Genomic DNA, 24,721 nt, shown 5'->3' with positions numbered 1-24,721 from the left:
CTATTTTGTAGCTGGATTCACTGGAATATGACGTGTTAGTTGGAGCCTTGTGTGTAAACCACCACTGAACACTCATTGTAAGTTCCTCACAGCATCCTAAGATCAACTATTCCTTATTAAGATCAATCCTTTTTCTTGTTTTTTTTTTTTTTTTTAGGAAAAGCGATCTCTCTGTATGGACCCATTTGGGGCAAACTCAGTGGATATAGGAAAATGCAGAGATGTAACTGGGTGAGTGCAGATAAGGCAAGTTTTTTATATTTGATTAGAGAATTCATGTAAATTACTGATTTGCATCTAATTTAGAGGCTTCATGAGACCGAGGGTTGTCAATGCTTCACGGTGGACATGTGCTACGATACTATATCCTTTTATATTGTGAATAACACTTTTCTCCTAACAGCTAGCTGAAAGTGTGCTTTTAAATAAGCCTACAATGTTTCAAACTAATAATTGCTATAAGAATGGAAATAGCCAAAAAGCTCCTCACTTAGACTGGTAAGGTTTGTTTTTTTGGCCTTTTGAGTGCACAGCTATTTTGTACATTAATTCAACAATTACATTCTTACACAGATGACCTGTCACTGATCTGTGGCACTTGTGGAGAACATTCTACAGATGAGCAGTGGGTTAGTTTAACGAAAAATGAGGATGTTTCAATCTATGCCTAAATGAGTAGACAACACTTTCCCTCAACGTTTCCTTCACCAGATTCAATGTAGCACAAGTGACCTATGGTTTCACTGGATCTGTGTTGGCCCCATTGAGGAAGATTTCTTTTTGTCCTGCTTGTGTGTGTGTGTGTGTGTGTGGTAAAGCTGTGAAAAGTGCTATAGATGTGTTATATGAATAGTTTTTTACCTTTATTTATATAGTGCTTTATACAATACTGGTTGTGTCAAAGCAGCTTTACAGTGTCAACAGGAAAACCGAGAACAACAATAATTTTCCAGCTAAAGTCAGTTCATTGATTTAGTGATGGCATCGTTGAACCAGTGAGGTTAGTGGATAAATACCTTGTACATGTAAACCCATTGTATCTCACGATAAAAGGGATTGTGATTGTGAAAAAGAATTTGTGGAGCATTGATTGAAAGAGTTTGAAAATTTGTAATTTATCTATTTTAATGTTGTGGAAAAGGTTTTTTTTTTTTTGTTGAACATTGTAAAACAGCAGCTGTGGCCTAATGGTTGGAGACTTGGACTAGTTATCCAAAGGTCACAGGTTTGAGTCTTGGTGCTGGCAGAAGTTGTAGGTGTGAGGTAGTGAATGAACAGTGCTCTCTTCCACCCTCAGTGCACTTGAGCAAGGCACTGGACCAATTGCTCCCGGGCGCTGGATCTATAGCTGCCCACTGCTCCAGGTGTGTGTTCACGGTGTGTTCACTTCTCACTGCTGTGTGTGTGCACTTTGGATGAGTTAAATGCAGAACACCAATTCTGAGTATGGGCTACCAATTGGCAAATGTCAAGACTTTCACTTTCAAAAAGTGTTTGTTGATAGCCTATCAAAAATTTTTTTGGAATGGAATTGAATTTTTTTTTTATTTAATTCAATGGCATGTTTCCTGAATTGCATATGAGTGTAAAACCTGGATTAAAATGTTCATTTAGAAATCAGAAGATACACCTTTTGAAGTTGAAATAGAAGACTTTATTGATTTTATTGGAGAATTTATAACTTTAAATGTCCAACTCATTCAAAACAACTGCAGCACATTCCTCTAGGGGGCAGTAATACTGGAGACTCTATGGAAGGCTGTGCAAGCAATATTTGAAAGTCAATAGCATGACTTTGGCATCACTTTTGACAATGGAAACTGCTGCAAAATATCATGTATTAAATCTGCAACAAGACACAGCCTTTGTAGCTGAGATAGAAGATTGTATTTTTTTAAACTAAATGATGTATTGAACACTTAGTATAGTGTTCTATTATAGTTCTATGGCTAAAACAACCATCAAAATGTTCTTCTAGAAACCAGTAACAAGACACACCTTTTTGATTTTAGAAATAAAACTACTTGCATTTTAAATTAATTTGTTAACAATAAACAACAAGTTGTTTTATAAAACTGTGTGTTTTATAAATTAGTTTATAAAAATGTAGATTTTCAAATTCAAGTCAAAACAACTGCAAAACAACACTCTTTTATACAATTATACTCATCCACTAAGAATTTATAGAACTTTTTCGCTGCTGAATATCTGTCTAATACCCAACTTCAAATGTCGAACCAACTTTATATAGGTGCAGACGACAAGGAAGGAATGGGTGCCGTTGAGTGCCGTTTATTTTGTCTAAATGCTTCTTGTAATGGGGTGTGAAGTTTTGGATCAAGCGGAGACACGCTGTGCTGATTAGTTTGTGCTGGCTGTGTTGTTGTTCATAGATAGAAAAGCAAAATTCAGGTTGTTAAATGGCTGCTGATGTTGATGGTGGAAAGGTTGTTATGGAAAACGTTGCAAATGATGATGGCGCTGCTGATGAAAATGTGTCGCAAATAAAAGTAAGAAAATAATTTATTATTTTATTTTTAATAATGTATGAAAGAGATTATTGTAAATTAGATTGAAAGAATCAATAAAAGCAGTAGGAAAATATAGCAATGGATTAAATTAAAACATTTTAAGTGATCATATAGTCCAGTATATAGTTTGCTTGGACATTAGCATAGATTCTCTTAATATTATGAAGACAAAGATTTTTTTTTGTTGTTTTTTGCTTAACTCAGTATCAACACACAATCTTTATATATATATATATATATATATATATATATATATATATATATATATATATAATCTGATTTACTCAGAGGCAGAAAATGTTTACATGCGCTATTGGACGTCGATCAATGAACATAAGGAAGCCCAGCTTCTTTTCTGATTAACCGAGCCGTATTTGCCAGATCATTTACTCCTTCTCTCAAGAGGTACTGAGTGGTAGCGAAGGATATTCCTGCAGCAGCAGCACTGCCTACAACTGGAAGAAGACTCAACAAATATTCAACAGTAGCAATGGCAGCGAGCGCAGCAGACGCTTGCAATCTGGTCAGTGCTTTTTCTCGGATGGCAGTAACAAATTTAGATTTGGCCAGATCTTTCAGGTGAGGCTTGTTAACTTTTTCTGAAAGCCTAGTCAGTGATCTATCATCCAAACCAAATGCATAGTAGCACCTTGTGAGGAAAAGCACGACCATGCCTACATCACATGCTGCTGATACACCAGGCACAGGGATGACTGCTACAGCAGCAGAGGCAAGAGATGCAGCCCAGATCATCCGTTTAAACATATTGATCTTCTTCTCAAGAGATGCAGCAGAACACACTGGCCAGGCTTGTAGAAGAGCATACATCTTGTGTTCTGGAAGCTCATCTTCGAGAGTGTTTTGAAGTGATTCAAAATCATATTTCTCCAAATCACAAGACGATATCAAGAAAACTTTGGTGTCTCCCAGTTCTTTCAGGTTTTTCTGACAATCCTCTCTTATTTTGGAAAGAATCTTCTGCTCATCAAATCCTTTTCTCTTTTTCTCTGAATTCATGTCATTGTCAATCTTGGAACGAACGAAGTAAAAGCTTTTTTTCTGTTTTCTTATTTCTTTAGCCAGCATGATGTCATGCTCCATGAACCTCTCTGAGTTAAGGATAATGAAGAAATCATAGGTGTTAAAATTGACGTCTTTCAGGTATTTTTTTGCTTTAAAGTTTGGGCTTCCTATGCCAGGCAGGTCCCAGATCTTCACATTTGGCATTTCAGGATGTTCATACATGTCGGGCATCTTTGTAGTTTCTGTGACTCCAGTAGGTGCTGCTCCATCATCCTCATCATGTAGACCTCTAAGTGCATTTACAAAGGAGGATTTTCCTGATCCTGTCTTTCCAGTCACAGCGATGTTAAGTGAGATATTAATAAACTGGTCAAATTTTGTTTTAGCTTTTGCTTTAGCCTTTTCCAGAGTGGACTCGCCCGAGGCCTTTATTACATCAACAACAGCAGGGTCTTGATTTTCCATGTTCTGAATGACAAATTAAATATTAATGAATGCTCAGAATTAGAGACATAATTCTTATTTAAATAATGTAATTTAAAGGGGGGGTGAAATGCTCGTTTTCACTCAATATCCTGTCAATCTTGAGTACCTATAGAGTAGTACTGCATCCTTCATAATTCTAAAAAGTCTTTAGTTTTATTATATTCATAAGAGAAAGATAGTCTGTACCGATTTTTCCCGGAAAAACACAAGCGGCTGGAGGCGTGACGTGTGGGCGGAGCTAAAGAATCACGAGCGCCAGTAGGCTTTTGCGTTGAGGGCGTCTGGAAACTGTGACATTACCGTGAGGGAAAACCCATCATCCAAAACAAACCATGGCTAACAATCAGATTCAGCCGTTTATTTATGATCCAGAATCAGATCCAGAGGCTGAAACTGAACGAGAGCAGCAGCAGCAACGATTACAGCAAGACGTCTCTATGTGCTATGTATTGAAACTGTATATATTTGCTTAACGGTTTTGGAAAATGACTAAGTTCCACTTTATGTCGTCTTTTTTTTTTTTTTTTAAGGTGTACATGTGGAAAGTGCAGTTTGATGACAACATCGCATGTTGTTTACTTGATGTGCTTACACGCCGATAGCTAAGTTAACAACACAGAGATATTTGAAACAGTTTTACTCACCGCATGCGGTTCCAACACACGATCCTGACCCTTTTTCGCATTATCCTTAAAAAATAAACGATGTGCAAATCCGGCGTCAAACTGGGCTTTGTTTGTAAAACAAGCATCTTCGAAATGCAGGGAACAAACAAAAAAACTTGCACAACTCCGTTGATGCTCTGTAAAAATAAACTCCATCCACTGGTCCCTTAATGCTGCTCTACGGGAGCGCGCGCTCTTCCAGAAGAAGTGCCCTTAGGACCCATATAAGGAAATTCCGCTCCATCTAACGTCACACAGACCCATACTCGGGAAAAAAAACTTTTCGAAACTTGTGACAAACGTACAAATTAATTTTTGAAACTTTGTCCATGTTTAGCATGGGAATCCAACTCTTTAACAGTGTAAAAAAACTCAGTATGCATGAAATAGCATTTCACCCCCCCTTTAATAATGCAACTGACATCATATGGTTCTAATTACCTGAATTTCTTGGTTCCAGTAGGAATAATGAAACACCTGTTTTAAACACAAGTTGAATATTAAACCAATGTGAAATAGTTTTTCTGTCGACACAATCATAACCCCAGGGTCAACAGACAATCAAAGAGATCAAAAGTAGATTGTTTTTACATTTATTGTAATATTAATTAAATATATTTATATTTAATTATTACATTAAAATGAGATGTAAATATATTTAAATATAATTAGGAATGTGTTTAACTGTTTTTTCCTAATATTAATATTCAGTCTACCTTAAATTATTTTAAAACTTGCAGTGAATTTCTGTAAACTGTGTTCTGTGAAATTCCAAACGTAGCTAGATTTAAAAAAATGAGGTTATCATAATTCGGAGGAGCTGGACCCTGACCCAGCTTGTTCAAATTACACCCTGACTACAGCTTCTTGAAAAGATTTTTATCTGTCACCCCCTCTTTTTGAACGTGGACGTAAAAGTACACTAATAAATTGTTATAGTTCATAAACTGTTTTGAATACAGACCAAAGGTTGGTCTCTTTTTAAAGAAGACAATATGCATATTATTGCTGAAGTGAAATCATAAAAAAAATGAAAGCATATTTTTTTTTTTATAGAAGTTACATTTACTGTAAAGAAAATGTGCTGTACTATTTTTATTATATTTTATATAAAATAAATATTTTTCAAATGTTTTAATCAAAAATTGCTATAAAATTAAAGCCATATGTCTAAATAAGTTGTTTTCCAAATTGAAAGTTGATAAAAAAATTTAGGTTCCTATACAATTTTGTTTAGGCGTTATACCACAAACAGCCACCGGGTGCCATTCAAACTCCATAGAATGTTTTTGATTCATTTTTCTGTCACAAATGTATAAATTTCTCTCTCAATATTATGTCTATGACAAAAAAAAACACCAAATATGGAATCTTGAGACTTGATTGAGACTTGAGACTTTCCAACGATATGTATTTTGTCATGATTATGAAAAGTTTTGATTCTAAAAGACCATAATATATTTGGAATATGACACCTCCCACCAAGGGGATGGAGACCGCTAAAAGATTTTCAAGTATGGATTCCATGGTATCAGTGTCAAATTTCAAAATGGTTTTAACTGGATGAATTTGGAGGTAATAAGCTTTCTAAAAATATATTTATTTTATGATGATTATAGGGAAGTCGTGGCCTAATGGTTAGACTCCCAATTTGAAGGGTTGTAGGTTCTAGTCTCGGGCCGGACGGAATTGTGGGTGGGGGGAGTGCATGAACAGCTCTCTCTCCACCTTCAATACCACGACTTAGGTGCCCTTGAGCAAGGCATTGAACCCCCAACTGCTCCCCGGGCGCCGCAGCATAAATGGCTGCCCACTGCTCCGGGTGTGTGTTCACAGTGTGTGTGTGTGTGTTCACTGCTCTGTGTGTGTGCATTTTGGATGGGTTAAATGCAGAGCACAAATTCTGAGTATGGGTCACCATACTTGACTGAATGTCACTTCACTTTCACTTTAAAACGTGATAGAGAAAAAGGAAGCGAAGATTATTGTTTTGTGACAAAGGTCAGAACTCTTATGATGTAGAAAACAGTCAGAACTGTTATGATGTATATGTTTTGAGGTGCACTCTTGTCATAAGTTAATATATAATTTTTCCTACATAATTTTTAACAAGTTTACAAGTTACAAGGTACAGTTTCAGTAACGACAAATTTGAGTGTAAAAAATGACACGAGTGAATCTGTTAAATTGTCCCACGTGTCATACCTCATGAAAATTAACCATGGTTTCTTTTTAGTAAAAGTGTAGCTGCCATGGATTTTGGCATACTGATTACCATTTGTCAGTTTCTGAAAAGAATAAGGCAGAAGAGGTTTCTGTGTGGGTCCCAAGAGTCTCTACCTATAAATGCCATAATATTAAATTACGTTTCTTATCTTTAAATGCACAGTGTTCTTTAGAACATCCGTAGTCAATTCAAGAAGTGTCTATCAGTGTAGGTCTATTGTAAGGATAGATACAGTTAATACTACTGATTCTAAACTAGCGGTGTGCCTTCTAATATTGGGTTGATTGCCTTATTCAGTTGAACAAGCCTGCAATCAGATTGGATTATTTTTTCTAACAGTGTATACCGTATCAGTTTATCTTACACAATAGGATTCAACAGCGGGTATAACTGAGACAGTGTGCTTCAACTGTACCCGGCACACTAAATTGCACAATAACCTTGAATGTCACCATTGAATACATAATATTAAAGATCATAATATTCAGTTTTACAATTATTGAAGGTCAAAATGCTATTTAATGTTACAGAGAGATGGAAGTTCTTACCTGTAATAAAAAAAAAAATATATATATATATTCTTTCTGTGTTTTTGGGTGTGCCGTCTCAAAGGCAGTTTCTACTGCAAACAAGTCTAGATATAAATCATGTGCCACTTCCTCTTCACTCAGTAAGGGAAATGCCGCTCCTTGTAGGAGGACTCAAGTAAGCATATTATATTCCCTCTTCTGGTTATATCATCTTGAGGCTACTTATTCTGGGCACTACCTTATTTATGGTACAAATAACAAGAATATAAACATAAATCTCTCCCTTTAGAGTCATTATGGGGCAGCAGTGGCTCAGTGGTTCATGTAGGTTGTCTACAAAATGGAAGGTTGGTGGTTCAATACCCGTCTCCATCTTACCAAGTGTCGAGGTGTCTTGAGCAAGACACCTAACCCCAGCTGCTCCTGGCGAGCTGGATGGTGCCTTGAATGGCAGACACCGCAGTCGGTGTGTGAATGTGTGTGTGAATGGGTGAATGTCAGGCAAATTGTAAAAGCGCTCTGGATGGCCAAGTGGTCTGTTGAAAGCGCTAAATAAATGCAGTCCATTTAACATTTATGCTATGAAACCCCCTATGGATTCGTACTTAGCAATAATGGCTATTTAAAGGATTTGTTTGTGATTTCCTTAAAGGAACACTCCGACTTTTTGGGACTTTAGCTTATTCACACATACTTTAGCTTAGGTCCATACATACCTTTTTCATTTCTGTGGGTTCTGTAAGTTTTATTTGATGCACCCACCGCTAGCCTAGCTTAGCACAAAGACTGGATGTGAATGGATAATGGTAGCATAGTAATACCAATAAGTGACAAAATAATGCAAACATTTTCCTAAACATTTTCAAACATTTTCCTATTTACATGTTGTGATCTGTATAGTCACAGTGTGTACAAATAACAAATATATGAGATAGAGACCATTTTTAATCATATAAATACTGGGAATTATATTCTCACTAGGCGTAGGAGCACAGTTAACGTTACTTGGGCGGAGTGGCTACTTGGGCGGAGTGATAAAGGAATTGGAGGGGGACGGGCTGTTTTCTTTTTTTAGAAAATGTTTATGAAATAGTAGGCCAACGTCTATCGGCACAAGTTGGCATGTTCCACATTTACACCACCAGTCTTTGTTGGTTCTGATTCTCCCTTCGACAATCTGTTGGGCATCTTGTCTTACAGCTTCCAAAGTTTGTAACTCCTCATCTGTGTATTCTGGCTCAAAACTATATGGTTCTGGATCTTGGTTTGATACACAGTAAAATTCCTCTGAGTCTGACAATTCCTCAAAGTCAGCCATGATCACGAGTCACGTCTAGCTAGTTAGTCACGTTTGTTAGTTTCCAAAACCATCAACAGGGCGTCTTGTGTGCTGCGCTAATCACTCTGCCCAAGTAACATTAGCGGTGTTTCTACGCCTAGTGAAAATATAGTTCCCAGTATTTATTAAAAATGGGCTCTGTCTCATATAGCCTTGTTATTTGTACACGCTGTGACTATACAGATCACAACATGTAAATAGGAAAATGTTTGCATTATTTTGTCACTTATTGGGATTACTATGCTACCATTATCCATTTACATCCAGTCTTTGTGCTAAGCTAGGCTAGCGGTGGGTGCGTCAAATAAAACTTACAGAACCCACAGAAATGAAAAAGGTATGGCAGCGACAGAACAAAAAACACATAATAAAATAATTAAAATACAAATAAGTAGGAATGGAATGACAATATACAAATTGACAATTTATTACTATAAGCAGTTATTCATTCGATGGATTGCCTGAGGGAAGAAACTGTTCCTGTGTCTGGTCGTTCTGGTGCTCAGTGCTCTGTAGCGTCGACCAGATGGCAACAGTTCAAAGAGGGAGTGTGCAGGATGTGAGGGGTCCTGAGTGATTTTGCCATCCCTTTTGCTCACTTTGGATAAGTACAGTTCTTGAATAGATGGGTGGGTTGAACTGATGATTCTCTCAGCAGTCCGGACTACCCTCTGTAGCCTTCTGAGTTCAGATTTAGAAGCTGAGCTGAACCAGACAGTTACTGAAGTGCAGAGGATGGATTCAATGATGGTGGAGTAGAACTGTTTCAGCAGCTCCTTTGGCAGGTTAAACTTCCTCAGCTGGCGAAAGAAGTACAACCTCTGCTGGGCCGTTTTCACAATGGAGTCAATGTGAATGCCCCACTTCAGGTCCTGAGAGATGGAGGTTCCCAGTGCTGTTCATGATGGTGAGTGGGGGGAGTTCAGGGGGGTTTCTCCTGAAGTCCACGATTGTCTCCACTGTTTTGAGTGTGTTAAGCTCCAGGTTGTTGAGAGTGCACCAGACAGCCAGCTCTTTAACCTCCTGTCTGTAAGCAGACTCGTCACCGTCTGAATGAGGCCGATGAGTGTGGTGTCATCTGCAAACTTCAGGAGCTTGACAGAGGGGTCCTTAGATGTGCAATCGTTGGTGTACAGGGAGAAGAGCAGTGGGGAGAGAACGCAGCCCTGGGGAGCTCCGGTGCTGATTGTACGGGTGCTGGATGTGTATTTTCCCAGCCTCACTAGCTGCTGCCTGTCTGTCAGGAAGCTGTTGATCCACTGACAGACGGAGGTGGGCACGGAGAGCTGATTTAGTTTGGGCAGGAGGAGGTTTGGGATGATCGTGTTGAAGGCCGAGCTGAAGTCCACAAACAGGATCCTCACATAAGTCCCCGGTCTGTCTAGGTGTTGCAGAACATAATCCAGTCCAATGTTTACTGCATCGTCCACAGACTTGTTTGCTCTGTAGGGAAACTGAAGAGGATCTAGCAAGGGTCCAGTGATGTCTTTCAGGTGGGCCAGCACCAGTTTTTCAAATCACTTCATGACCACAGATGTTATGTAGTCATTTAGTCTTGTAATTTTGGATGGGGATGATGGTGGAGCGTTTGAAGCATGAAGGGACTTCGCACAGCTCCAGCGATCTGTTGAAGATCTTTGTGAAGATGGGGGCCAGCTGGTCAGCACAGGATTTCAGACAGGCTGGTGTAACACAATCTGGGCCTGGTGCTTTTTTCATTTTCTGCTTCCGGAAGACCTGGCGCACTAGCCTGACTACGTCAGACTTCCTACTTCCGCTCAATTTCATTTCGCTTCTGTACTCAGTCTGATACAGCGTCAGAGCTTTCTGTTTGCCACCGGTCTGGAAACAGCCGGGCCAATCAACGAACAGAGGGCGGGCTGAGAGCCGTGACGTAGATGCTTAGCGCCGAGTTTTACATTGTAGGTTAGAGAAATTGAAAACCGAAACGACCGCAGAAATGGGAAACGAGACACGGGATGCAATTCGCTCTGTTATGGAGAACATTCAACTCTTTTTCAAACTGCAAAAGTCGTTTACAGCCATGTTCACTCCGGTATTTCGCTCGCTTCATCATGTGTTTACAACAGGTTTACAGTGGATGTTCAATCATAGATTTGAGTTCGATGCATGATGTCTGTGCTTCGATGCGGCTGTACAGGCGCATAACATACGTCATAACTAAATGTATCTGAATGGCTATGGGTAACCAATGATTTTAAACTTCAGACAAGCGCACCTTAGCGAGAGAGAAAACACTTCTCTATTTTGCCATTCCAGACACTGTCTACGAAGCAAAGTGAAGTAGCAGAGTCTGGTATTACCAGGCTACTGGCGCACCGCATCCTCTCTTATCTGTATAGCAAGTGTGGGGGAGAGGGGGGATGCAGGAGGTGTGAATGGTGAGAGTGCTTGATAGGAGAGGTGTTCAGGATGGGTTGCAGGAGCTGTTAATGATGTGAATGGTTGTTTGGAGAGGTGTACAGGATGGGTTGCAGGAATTGTGAATGGTGTGAATGGTTGTGTGGGGAAGCGTTCAGGGCAGGTGATGGGTGTTCTTCTTTCAAACCTGCAGTAAAACTCATTTTGGCAGGGGTGATTTGGCAGTTCACGGGAGAGATTGGCTGTATTAAAGTCCCAGAGAATGATTAAAACAGAGTCTGGGTGTTGTTGTTCTGTCTCTGTGATCTGATCAGCAAATTATTGTAAAGCTGAGCTCATGTGCGCTTGCGGAGGAATGTAGACACTAACCAGAATGAATGAGTGAAACTCCCGCAGCGAACTGTTAAAATGTTTTCATACAGAATAAAAAAAAAAAAACAATTCAATCTTGGACACAATACATTAAGAACAGTTTGTTGTAGCCTATATTTTTATTTATTTGGTTTATTTAAGTTGCATTTTCTAGACTTTTATTTTCAAACTGATAATAAAGTCAAATAATAGTATGTGAGAGAGTCAGTGGTTATATCAATGTGTTTCTATTGGTCAGTGCTAGAGCTCAGCTTAACCTGATAGCTAGCCTTTTCAGGACCAGGTTAGTTTCCCAGCAGTTGTTTCGATTGACTGAGCCTGAGTTATGGTAAATTTACTTTATGAAACCAAATCAAGTGGAAATAAGTCAGACTACCTGAAATAAGCCTGGCTTATTTCATAAACTTGTTTTATGAAATAACCCCCTACTTTCTGGTTTTAGTGAGGTGATGTTCAACATATTCATTATTACATGTTGTACAGGGTTACCAAGTTATTTGTCTATAAGTGTGCATGCCTAAGTATGTTTAGTGTCCTTTTATACTTAAAGCTGCAATCTCAATTGCTGGTTTCTGCTTGCTGCTTTTCATTCACATACTTTTCTCTAGAAAATAACTTAAACTTCAAAGTACCATAAAGACCCATTCTTACTCATTAGTATACTCATTTGCATACATCTTTGCATCAGTAGCTTTTAAGTTTTTTTGCCTCAAAAGCAAATAAATAGATTCAATGTCATGTTTTTTAACTGTCTACTTTCATTTGGCAGTTTACACACCAATAGTCATTGCACAGGATGTGGTGTGACTTTTTTTCTGATACTTGTGTTTTTTAACTGCTACTATTCTTGTTATTGTTTGATATTCATGTTTTTAACTCTATGTTCATTTAGCAGTTTACACAACAATTGTCATTGCACACGATGTGGTTTATGAAAGCTAGAGCAAGATATGTTAGTGAGTGGGTGTGTGCGTGTACGTGCACACTTGTGTAACTTTTGGATACATTAGATAAATTAGATGTCCTTATATTTCTGACCATGTAGTAGCTTTTAGTATGCTCTAAAATGGTGTTCAGACTTAAAATCTCACTTGTCTCTAAACTGTACTCTTTAAATGACTTTTAAAAACATTTTTATAGTGTGTAACCTTATCACAGTTTTGCAATCTCTATGCAAAGACAGTGCTGCCACACTTCCCCCACTTCACACTAACCAAGACACTTGCCAAGAGTTGATAAAGAAATGGAGGAAGTACAGTACATGAACTTAGACTGTAGTTTGTAATGTATGGAGCCTTTGTACACTAGCAGTACAGAAACTTTGGGCCACAACATCTTTTCTGTTTACCTTTGTCTGTCACTTTGCGTGTTTGGGGTTGAGTGTTTCAATTAACAGCGGAAGAAAGGAGGATATAGGGAAGTGAGTGGTACACGACAGAGATTGTGTCATCAGTAAGGTTTGCAGTAGTGAGAATGACTGGATTACCGTGCGAAGTGAAAAGACGGCCACTTGTCTGGTAGCGATGGAGAAACTAACCTTTTAAAAGCTTTGAATCAATTGAACTAATTGTTTTGAAAAATGATTCACTGTTTTGAAGTCCTGAAACACCAAACACCTGCTGGTCAAAAGTGTAAATGCAACAAAAACTCAGGCTAAAAAATGTATTGATTAAAACAGCTTGTAAAAACCCATTGCAAATGTTTCATTGAAAGTATAATACATTTAATTCAATAAGAAATCATAAAATACCATTAAATATGAAGTGTCTGTATAACAAGTGGTTTTAAAAAATATTTTATTAATTTGCAAGGCTTGTTTTGTTTGTTTTATGGAGAGCTTGTAAGAAACTATTCTTCAATGCTTCTACTACTTTTCCAAATACTACACAAATGATGAAACTGAGCAAAAAACCATAGATGCTGGTTCATTGGACATTAAAACAAAGGCAGAATATCATGTAATTGTTTTTTTTATTATTCCGATTGGTGAGACGTTAGCATTGCATTGAGCTCCCACCGAATGCCGGCGAGAGCCTCCCAGCTAAACAACTTTACCTTTCCATCTTATGACCGGACAGGTTTACCCATTCAATGTCAGGAGTTTAACCTCCCATCCGATGTCGGTGAGAGCCCCCCATCCAGACAACCTTATGCAATCATCAGCGATAGACAGCATATTTATGAAAATTGTATAATGTTACAGTAAAATATTGATCCAGGAAGTGGTTTATGGCTGTGAAAGCTTTGGAGGTGTTGATGAAAGTGATTTACTGGATTTATGCTTTGATAATCATACTGAATATTATCCAGATGTAGTTTTTGATAAAAATTTGATTTTATCACCTTTTTGCTTAAAACTATAAACTTTTAAGTTTTTTTTTTTTTTTGTTTAAAAGTACAGGCTTTGATCTTTATTTTGTTGTATTGCATATTCAAATATTAATACAGTAAAATATACAGTAGGCCATCAAATTTTACTGAAAATCATCAAAATCGCTGGTGGTGGCTGACTTTTTTTTTTTAAATGCTGACGGAAAAGAGTTAAAAGAGGTTAAGCTCATGGCTAGTTTAAGCTTGACCATGTTTTAAGAGAACATGTCAGAATAACTGAAAACTGAGGAAACAACAAAACTTATCTTATCTTAACTTATCAAAACGATACAAAATTAATTAATATCCTACATCAGTGATCAACTGGTCAAAACGATGGTGGCTGGTATCACAGAATCAAAGTATTTTTCGATCATCTTAAACCCAAAACACACTGCACCATTTTAACAATCCTAAAAGATCACTGCATGTCACATTGTGTTACATGGATTAGTTAAACTTGGCTACGACGTGTGTAGACTGTACAATGATGACACCTATTGACTCTAGGCTACTACACATGTTCCTAAATCATAATAAAACGTCATCAGCATGTGCTTGTGGTTAACAAAAAGAGCATGATTAATCACACTTTAGCAGTTGTATTTTTTTAAATGTGCTGAAAAAAGGTGGAAGGGGCAAAATAAGGATTAAGAGTTTGAGGTAAGCAGTTATACATTTTAGTGCAATATTGCATTGATTTCATGTTGCATTTTTATTGATTGGTCAGTAAAAGTGGGTTGTAGCAGCAAACACACTGCAATGATCACACTGTATCATAGGCTATTTTTGTTCGCAAGACTAGAGAAGGGTATTCCTGCACAACTGGAGGCTGCAGTTTCAGGACCGCAATTCTTGGACCGCAGCTTTAGGACCCTAGTTTTTTTGTGACAGCGCAACCTACCGTACTGGATCAACACTAATTAAAGATGGACGACGTGGACAGCAATCAGACGGTGAGTACCAATATTTAATTAAGTTTTATTTTATAACGTTTAAACGGTGCAAAGTTTACATAGTGAGAACTGCTACCTATGAATTAATAATTAATTCCCACCAAATTAAGAATCTGTGAGCTAGTTTTATTAATTACTACGACGTTAATTCGTGGCCATGATTTCATAAATCCTTGTTGTGTTTTAATGACGAAGTATTAAAAGTGAATCTAGCCTGCACATTAATTAAACTTATCAGATGACAAGATCATGGTTGATGTAAGGTTTGTAAGATGTATCTGCAGCTTAATGTATTAGTGTGAATACTGGCTTAATAGTCGTTGTTTTACCATATTTATGTATAAAATATCTTTCACAATTAAACTACACTGACTGCCTAGTTGCAGTATGTGTTAGCCTGTTGTTTTGGCATTGTTTTGCAATGATAAATGAGGCATTTGGCCTAATCTGCAGGTCTACTCCACATACAGTCTATTGATATCATGTGTTAGTTTCTGTCATGTTCTGCATGGCCAATATCAAGTGATTTTATGGATTTGGATAGGCTCATTGTAGGTCAGATGATTAAAAAAGGCACTAGGGATATTTTCATGATCTCAAAATATTCTAACAAGTAGGCTCTCTCTTTTTCAAGATACATATAACAATCCAAAAAGGCCCGAATTGAAGAGATGTACCACATGCTGCAAGGACTTTCACTTTCCATATATATATATATTCCAGTTGAATATGTTAAACAAATGTTTCTTATTTATCTCTCTCTGTCTCTCGCTCTCTCTTTCTCTAGAGTTGAAGCCTACAGCCATTCTATCCATGCAGCAACTGATGAAAAAGGGAAAAGGGGTTCACTTTGGTGCTGTTGTGATGTTGTCGCAAAAATGACATATATATACAGCACAGACCAAAAGTTTGGACACACCTTCTCATTCAAAGAGTTTTCTTTATTTTCATGACTATGAAAATTGTAGATTCACACTGAAGGCATCAAAACTAGGAAATTAACACATGTGGAATTATATACATAACAAAAAAGTGTGAAAACTGAAAATATATCATATTGTAGGTTCTTCAAAGTAGCCACCTTTTGCTTTGATTACTGTTTTGCACACTCTTGGCGTTCTCTTGATGAGCTTCAAGAGGTAGTCACCTGAAATGGTTTTCCAACAGTCTTGAAGGAGTTCCCCGAGAGATGCTTAGCACTTGTTGGCCCTTTTGCCTTCTGTCTGCAGTCCAGCTCACCCCTAAACCATCTGGATTGGGTTCAGGTCCGGTGACTGTGGAGGCCAGGTCATCTGGCGCAGCACCCCATCACTCTCCTTCTTGCTCAATAGCCCTTGATGCCTTCAGTGTGACTCTACAATTTTCATAGTCATGAAAATAAAGAAAACTCTTTGAATGAGAAGATGTGTCCAAACTTTTGGTCTGTACTGTATATATATATATATATATATATATATATATATTAGGGGTGTAACGGTTCACAAAATTCACGGTTCGGTTCGATACGATACACTGATGTCACGGTTCGGTTCGATACATTTTAGATACAGCAAAATGTAAAAACATCTCAACTTTTCAGAATGCCGCAAGCGCACCGCGGGTCATGTGACAAGAACCAACCAATCAGCTTCATCCTTTCCCGTAACAAGGTTGAGAGCTCAGCCAAGATGAAGGAACAGCTGATCATAGTTGTATATGGATTGAAATTTTGAAATAAATTTAGTAGCAGAGCTACTGCAAGCGATTTTTAGAGCTGCAAATCCATTTATCCTTCGCTGAAATTTCCGCGTCTCATGGAGAGAGCACGTCATTGTTGCTTAGCAAAGACAGACGCCTCATGAGCGCTTCTGCCCGAGCGCTTTGGAAAGGAGGAGAAAGACGTGCTTAGCGTTTTCCATGCGTTTTTAGGCACGATATGTGAACGGCCCCTAAGGCGCTCGCTCACTCAGCACGCGCTGAAGGCTCGTTGCAAAATGTCGAATGCATTTAACAGACCAGAAATATAAGATCCTAAAAAAACCAACAGGTCTGGTGTTTGGGTTGGATTCCCTATAGTGTCTAAATGCTGCAGGGATAGTTTGCTGCGTGCATGTTTCTCCTTTTTTTCGTCTTTTCCCAGATAGTACTGACGCATATATCCCAGATATTCCCGCTGGTGTTTTTTTTTTTTTTTTGTATTCCCGCTGGTGTACCCTGTCATGTTGCAGATGCGACATACCGTTGTTTTTTTATCCACCACTCTCTTGCCATCACCATTATAGCTTAAAGGGAATCCAAAGTGCACCCAAACACCAGACCTGTTGGTTATTGGAGGATCTTCTCATTTCTAGTCTGTTAAACGCATTGGCTATTTTGCAACGAGCCTTCAGCGCGTACTGAGTGAGCGAGCGCCTGCTGAGTAGCCTAACATAAACATATAAGATGGTGTTTTTTTCTTCTTCGGGAGTGTCAGGGGCGTTGCCTGTTACGTTGTTTGGGTTATTGGGCTACGTTGTTGAACGCATATCATTATATTTCTATCTCTCTCTTTTTTTTTGTTTTTTTCAAATATAATTAATTACTCCAACGAACCGTTCGGTATACATAATGCGTACCGCGTACCGAACCGAAAGCGTCGTACCGAATGGTTCAATACGAATACGCGTATCGTTACACCCCTAATATATATATATATATATATATATATATATATATATATATATATATATATATATATATATATATAAATAAACATTCTTGAATCATTCTTGTGTCTTGTCTTGCCTCTCAACAACTTTTAAAATATTGGCAGTAATTTAGTGACTCCATACGCTGATTCCAACTTTAACTTACCTGATAATGAGCGAATTCACCTTAAGGAGGTTAATCAATATACTGTATAATTCAAGAGACTTAGACTTTTAAGGTTCTTCATTTTTTACAATTGTTTTAAAATTGATATACATAAATTTTACAAAATTTATATTTAATTTATATTTTGTGTAAATTCATGTTTAAATTAAAAATTGTGACTCAAAGCACACTTAGTAATTAACCTCTGCTGCATTTTGAATCAAAAATCACATTTAAAAACAAATGCTACTGAGATTAATACATTGATGCTATATACAAAGTAACGTGACTGCAAACTAAACCAAAAGGGTACTGGAACTGAGGTCCTGAAACTGCAGCCATGGCTTTATCGTCCAGTACGGTAGGTGGCGCTGTCAGGAAAAACTAGGGTCCTAGAACTGCGGCCCAGATCTGCGGTCCTGAATCTGCAGCCTCCGGTTGTGCAGGAACATACTATTGGAAGACTGTGACAGCGGCTGTCTTTGAACTTTTCTCACTGTATGATACAGGTCACATTAATCGACACGATTGTTTCACGATGACAATCTTTCATCTGGGACAGCAGAAAATCGTGCAGTGTGTTCAGGGCTTTTAGACTGCATCTCATGTTGTTGTCTTCTATCATCAATCAATCAATCAATCACCTTTATTTATATAGTGCTTTAAACAAAATACATTGCGCCAAAGCACTGAACAACATTCATTTGGAAAACAGTGTCTCAATAATGCAAAATGATAGTTAAAGGCAGTTCATCATTGAATTCATTGATGTCATCTCTGTTCAGTTGAAATAGTGTCTGTTTTAATTTGCAATCAAGTCAACGATATCGCTGTAGATGAAGTGACCCCAACTAAGCAAGCCAGAGGCGACAGCGGCAAGGAACCGAAACTCCTTCGGTGACAGAATGGAGAAAAAAACCTTGGGAGAAACCAGGCTCAGTTGGGGGGCCAGTTCTCCTCTGACCAGACGAAAACCAGTAGTTCAATTCCAGGCTGCAGCAAAGTCAGATTGTGCAGAAGAATCATCTGTTTCCTGTGGTCTTGTCCTGGTGCTCCTCTGAGACAAGGTCTTTACAGGGGATCTGTATCATCTTGAAAAGACTTGAGGATTTTGAAATACCACTTAGTAATTGTCGAGGCCAGTCATGACAGTGGAGCCAACATGAAGGGAAAAAATAAATGTGTGCAAGCCAGGCATCTAGAACCTTGTGGAAACCACAGTCTTAACTTAGTTGTGGCAGATGCAGTTAAGGAGTCAGTAGTTGCAATGAACTTCTGTGGAATGGTACAGAAACAAAGACCATGCTGACATCACTTTAAATAGCTGGAGTGATACCAGAAACTCATCTGAAAAGTATTCAGCCTTTGAAGCTCGAGCCAGAGAAGGTGAGGGAGAATACTAAAGATCCAACAGTTAGGATTGAAGCCCAATCACTTTTTGGAGAATTTGGATCCTTCAGGTTTCAAATATGTGACCCTGGACCACAAAACCAGTCTTAGGTGTCAATTTTTTTAAATTGAGATTTATACATGAATAAATAAACTTTCCATTGATGTATGGTTTATTAGGTTCGGACAATATTTTGCAGAGATAAAACTATTTGAAAATCTGGAATCTGTGGAAATCGCCCTTGAAGTTGCCCAAAATGAATTCTTAGCAATGCATATTACTAATTAAAAATCAAGTTTTGATATATTTATGGTAGAAAATAAGGCTGTGCGATTAATCGAAATCGCAATTTGAGACGTTTTCCCCAGTCAGTATTGCTCTAATCAACTGCATAAATGACCACCATAAAAAAAGAAAAAAAAAACGGAAAGCAGGAGAGAGACAGAGTGCGAATAAGGCATCTACAGGGTCAGATCAAAACGTTATGTAACTTAAGCTTCAAAAAGACAGAAAATAAACAAAAAAGATCATTTGCAAGAGCTGTGTCACAATGCATATCAAGAGCATCCCTTAATGCATGTTCGCTATTCCCAATTCAGAATACCGCACAAACAGCCTGTGTCTCTGAATGCTTCTCATACTCGCTCCTCTCTGCCCCACATGGCACGAATCCCTAGTCACGGATGAGACGTTCACACTTTGCACACTCACATAGCCTGTAAAGCTTGGTTATGTTCTCATGGAAAATATCCTCATGGAGCATGCAAATTAAATGAAAATTGGGTTTAAACATGTTTTAGTCAGTAAAATATGTATTCAAGTACATCATTGTTCGTTTGATGCATTGTCCTTATTACAGCAGTCTGATGAAATCTGTGTCAGTATAGGAAGAGTATGTTGTGGATACTGGGGCTCCAAAATGCTAGGGCTGGCCCTGACTAGCATTAACTTTTCTTTTACATTGATCTGATTTATATTAGAGCAGGGGTGTTCAACCTTGATTCTGGAGATCTACCGTCCTGCAGACCTCCGTTCCAACCCCAATCAAACTCCACTCCCTGTAATTATCAAGTAACCTTGAATAGCTGCTTCAGGTGTGTTTGATTGTGGATGGAGCTGAACTCTGCAGGACAGTAGCTTTCCAAGGACAGAGTTTAACATCCCTTAATTAAAATGTCTGTTGTTAAGTCCGTGTATAGCTCTGCAACTTTAAGCACATCCTGATCAGGCAGCTCTCCTTGCTCTGCTTTGTAAAGTGTACTATTGTGAAGAAAGGATTTCTAGAAATGTAATAACTTGAAGCAGTAATGACATAATAGGTCACTATACTGTAAAAACATTCTGTGAGTTTTAATTAAACCTTAAAAATTCTCATTTTTTAATTCCTACTCTTCAGATTAGCCAATGAATAGCAATAGTATCTAGCTGCAGCCCTGCAGCGCCACCATTTCAGGCCGGAATGAGGGAACATGACAGACAGCACAGTGAGTTGTCTGTAATGCGGCTGCCGTGGTGAACAATACATTTTTATATTAAGGGGATAGTTCACCCAAAAAGTAAAATTATGTCATTAATGACTCACCCTTCATGTCGTTGCAAACCCGTAAGACTTAGTAACACAGCTTAAGATATTTTAGATTTAGTCCGAGAGCTCTCAGTCCCTCCATTGAAGCTGTGTGTACGGTATACTGTCCATGTCCAGAAAGGTAAGAAAAACATCATCAAAGTAGTCCATGTGACATCAGAGTGTCAGTTAGTTTGTGATATCTGATTCGCGAACGAATCACTCGATGTAACCAGATCTTCTTGAACCAGTTCACCAAATCAAACTGAAACATTTGAAACAGTTCACGTCTCCAATACGCATTAATCCACAAATGACTTAAGCAGTTAACTTTTAATGTGGCTGACCCTCCCTCTGAGTTAAAACAAACCAATATCCCGGAGTAATTTATTTCATTTGAATGGGAAAGAAAGGTGATTTAAGCAATTTTGAGCGTGGCATGGTTGTTGGTGCCAGACGGGCCGGTCTGAGTATTTCACAATCTGCTCAGTTACTGGGATTTTCATGCACAACCATTTCTAGGGTTTACAAAGAATGGTGTGAAAAGGGAAAAGCATCCAGTTGATGCTAGAGGTCAGAGGAGAATGGTCGACTGATTCAAGCTGATAGAAGAGCAACTTTGACTGAAATAACCACTCGTACAACTGAGGTATGCAGCAAAGCATTTGTGAAGCCACAACACGCACAACCTTGAGGCGGATGAGCTACAACAGCAGAAGACCCAGACAGCAACATAGTGTCGGCCCAGATCCGGCCCACATCTGGCCCGCATTAAATCCATGCGGGCCAGATGTGGGCTGAATCTGGACCGAAACTGCTTGCTGTCAGGGGACCCCACTGGGTACCACTCATCTCCATTACAAATAGGAAAAAAAGGCTACAATTCGCATGAGCTCACCAAAATTGGACAGTTTAAGACTGGAAAAATGTTGCCTGGTCTGATGAGTCTTGATTTCTGTTGAGACATTCAGATGGTAGAGTCAGAATTTGGCGTAAACAGAATGAGAACATGGATCCATCATGCCTTGTTTCCACTGTGCAGGCTGGTGGGGGTGGTGGTGTAATGGTGTGGGGGATATTTTCATGGCACACTTTAGGCCCCTTAGTGCCAGTTGGGCATTTACCCATCCTCTGATGGCTACTTCAAGCAGGATAATGCACCATGTCACAGAGCTTGGTTTCTTGAACATGACAATGAGTTCGCTGTACTAAAATGGCCCCACAGTCACCAGATCTCAACCCAATAGAGCATCTTTGGGATGTGGTGGAATGGGAGCTTCATGCCCTGGATGTGCATCCCACAAATCTCCATCAACTTCAAGATGCTATCCTATCAATATGGGCCAACATTTCTAAAGAATGCCTACAGCACCTTGTTGAATCAATGCCACGTAGAATTAAGGCAGTTCTGAAGCAAAAGGGGGTTTAAACACAGTATTAGTATGGTGTTCCTAATAATTCTTTAGGTGTGTGTGTGTGTGTGTGTGTGTGTGTGTGTGTATGTATATATATATATATATATATATAGAGAGAGAGAGAGAGAGAGAGAGAGAGAGAGAGAGAAACACCAGGAACCCGGGACTTGGACCTGTGTTGCTAAAATCACTGACTAACTAAACAAAACTTACCTTTTCCAGACATGCTCTGCAATCATCTCACAATTATAAAGATAATCATGTCATCATGCTACACAGATAATTCTTGTGTGTTTATTATAGTGTATAAATGGTGATCTTATATATCAGGCCCGGATTAGCTAATAGGGAGCACCGGGACGATTCCCGGGCAGCCAGCCTGTTTTTTGGCCGCGAGGGGGCAGTGTGTTGTCATGCTTCTGGTTTGAATATGCTATCTGCAGTCACAGCAGCCCTACTCCTTTTATTTATTATTTTCTCGCAGCCCATATTATTCTTTTCAGCAGACCATAATAATAAAAAATTCTCAATGGATAGTTAAATAGAAAGGGATAAAATACCTAGTGTAGGCTCTTCTTAAACTTGGACCTCATTATATTGAAGTTCTTTAATTGAAAAAAGTATGCATTTTATTCATTTACAATCTATATGGTTGAAATAATATTTTAATTCAAAACTTTAAGTTTTTCTAGATTCAATTTGAATCTCAATACTATTACTTAAATGAACTTGTATCTTGAATCATAACCGTAGACATACATGTTAAATTGAACAATTCCTGTATAAAATGGTATAGCAATCAAACATTTTTAAATTGTCCACAGGTGAGCAGGTCCTCACCAGAGCACACAAAGTGAATGTCCATGCAGAGGGAAGGAAGCTTTTTTGTTTCTTAAAGTAGTTTTCAGATGCAATGAAAAAAAAAATTTGAATAAACACAAACACGAAACTTGTAAATAGTTAAAAACATAGCCTTTTTAAACGGGCTCTTTTTGCAGATAGCATACAGTATAAGTCCTAATAATAACATTATGTTGTATAAATAACGAAGTGTATTCTATATGAAATTATGAGTTTAATCCCGTTGATTACAAACTTATCAAATGTGTCACTCTACTGGTCATCTTCAGCACAAGCAGCTCAAAACAGAAATGCAGAACATTAATAACTACTGTCATATAGGCTAACTTTATAATGAGAGCACTATTGTAAAAAAACATCTGAATTGTTAGGGTTTCGCTGACATTTAGTGTTAACTATCTTTTATTCAAAACATAAAAACATGATTTACTCCATTTGTACAGTATCTGCGAGGCATTTGTTACAACATTCAACATTGCTTCAACATTTTCCCTGTGTGTTAACTTCAGTAATTATGCTTGTCGAATGTCTGGCTTGACTAAATGTGTTTTTCCCCACCCGCAAACATATGATTCGACTATCAGTATAGAAACTGTAATAAAAAAAATATTGGATCAAGTTTGATTTTCTGCGTTTTCACATCCGTAGCATACAAAGGACCGACAGCCTGGTGAGTCCCGACACACACACACACACTTACCATGTCTGGTTAGATTTGAAGTAGTGTTGTCCAAAGACCCGGCACTCCGGTACCAAGTCGGTACTTAAAAAAAAAAAAATGTCACGGTACCAGTTTTTTTTAAAGGGTTAGTTAGAAAATTATGTCATTAATGACTCACCCTCATGTTGTTCCAAACCCGTAAGGTTCACCGGTTCTTTTGCACTCGACGATGAATGCCCTTCATACAAGCCTTCGGTTTACCCGCGCTCATAACATTAGCACAGAATCAGTTCAGAATCAGTTCAGAACAATTCAGCTCTTCGGTTCTCGAATCGGACGTGTCTTAAAGAAACGGTTCTTGACTCGATAACAAGTCACGCTTTCGTTCGTTATCTGGCTCGGCTCGGCGTTCATCTTCAGTTCTCTCTTCACAACAGTTCAGTCAGTGTACTGTTTGAGTAAATGAATTACTCCGTGATATTGGAAACGATTCAGTTCGATTTGGTGATATGGTTCAAGAATATCTGGTTACATCGAGTGATTGGTTCGCGAACCGGATATCATGTACACTGCAGTGAACAAGCTCACAATAGACCCGGAAGAGAAGACAATGCTGAATAAAAGTCGTAGTTTTTGTTATTTTTGGACCAATTTTTTTTTTTCGATGCTTCAACAAATTCTACCTGACCCTCTGATGTCACATGGACTACTTTGATGATGTTTTTCTTACCTTTCTGGATATGGACAGTATACCGACATTACATTTTCAATGGAGAGACTGAGAGCTCTCGGACTAAATCTAAAATATTTTAAACTGTGTTCCGAAGATAAACGGAGGTCTTACGGGTTTGGAACGACATGAGGGTGAGTTATTAATGACATCATTTTAATATTTGGGTGAACTAACGCTTTAAGGGAAAGTAAATGGATAGTTTGTGAGTGACAGGCTTAGGTTGTATTTTATTTTTTTTTCCTTAATATGTCTATTTGCGTATAGTTATCAGGTTCCATTGCCTATTTAGGTGCCGATGGAAGGCTACTTGAATCGCGCAAAACAAAGCATACTTTCGTTTCAGTAGCCCATTCATGATGCTGTTGTGATAATGAGAGAGTTGTG

General features: G+C 38.4%; 1 protein-coding gene across 2 annotated transcripts; it reads right to left on the bottom strand.

Annotated features, from left to right (window-relative positions):
- Positions 1-2,519: 2,519 nt before the first annotated feature.
- LOC127953400 (interferon-inducible GTPase 5-like) lies at positions 2,520-7,572 on the bottom strand. Of its 2 annotated transcripts, XM_052552639.1 has the most exons (3): positions 7,481-7,572; positions 5,147-5,182; positions 2,520-4,022 (listed from the first exon to the last, which is right to left on the bottom strand). In XM_052552639.1, the coding sequence occupies exon 3, from the start codon at positions 4,017-4,019 to the stop codon at positions 2,856-2,858; it is 1,164 nt and encodes a 387-aa protein (XP_052408599.1). In that variant the 5' UTR covers positions 4,020-4,022; positions 5,147-5,182; positions 7,481-7,572; the 3' UTR covers positions 2,520-2,855. The 2 variants fall into 2 exon arrangements, with proteins under 2 accessions (XP_052408599.1, XP_052408597.1); XM_052552637.1 differs by lacking the exon at positions 7,481-7,572 and having other exon boundaries at positions 5,147-5,753.
- Positions 7,573-24,721: the final 17,149 nt, after the last annotated feature.

This window comes from Carassius gibelio, chromosome B3 (assembly GCF_023724105.1).
Source record: "Carassius gibelio isolate Cgi1373 ecotype wild population from Czech Republic chromosome B3, carGib1.2-hapl.c, whole genome shotgun sequence".
NCBI lineage: Eukaryota > Metazoa > Chordata > Actinopteri > Cypriniformes > Cyprinidae > Carassius > Carassius gibelio.
Note: the sequence above shows the minus strand (reverse complement) of the source record. Positions and strands in the feature narration are given on the sequence as shown.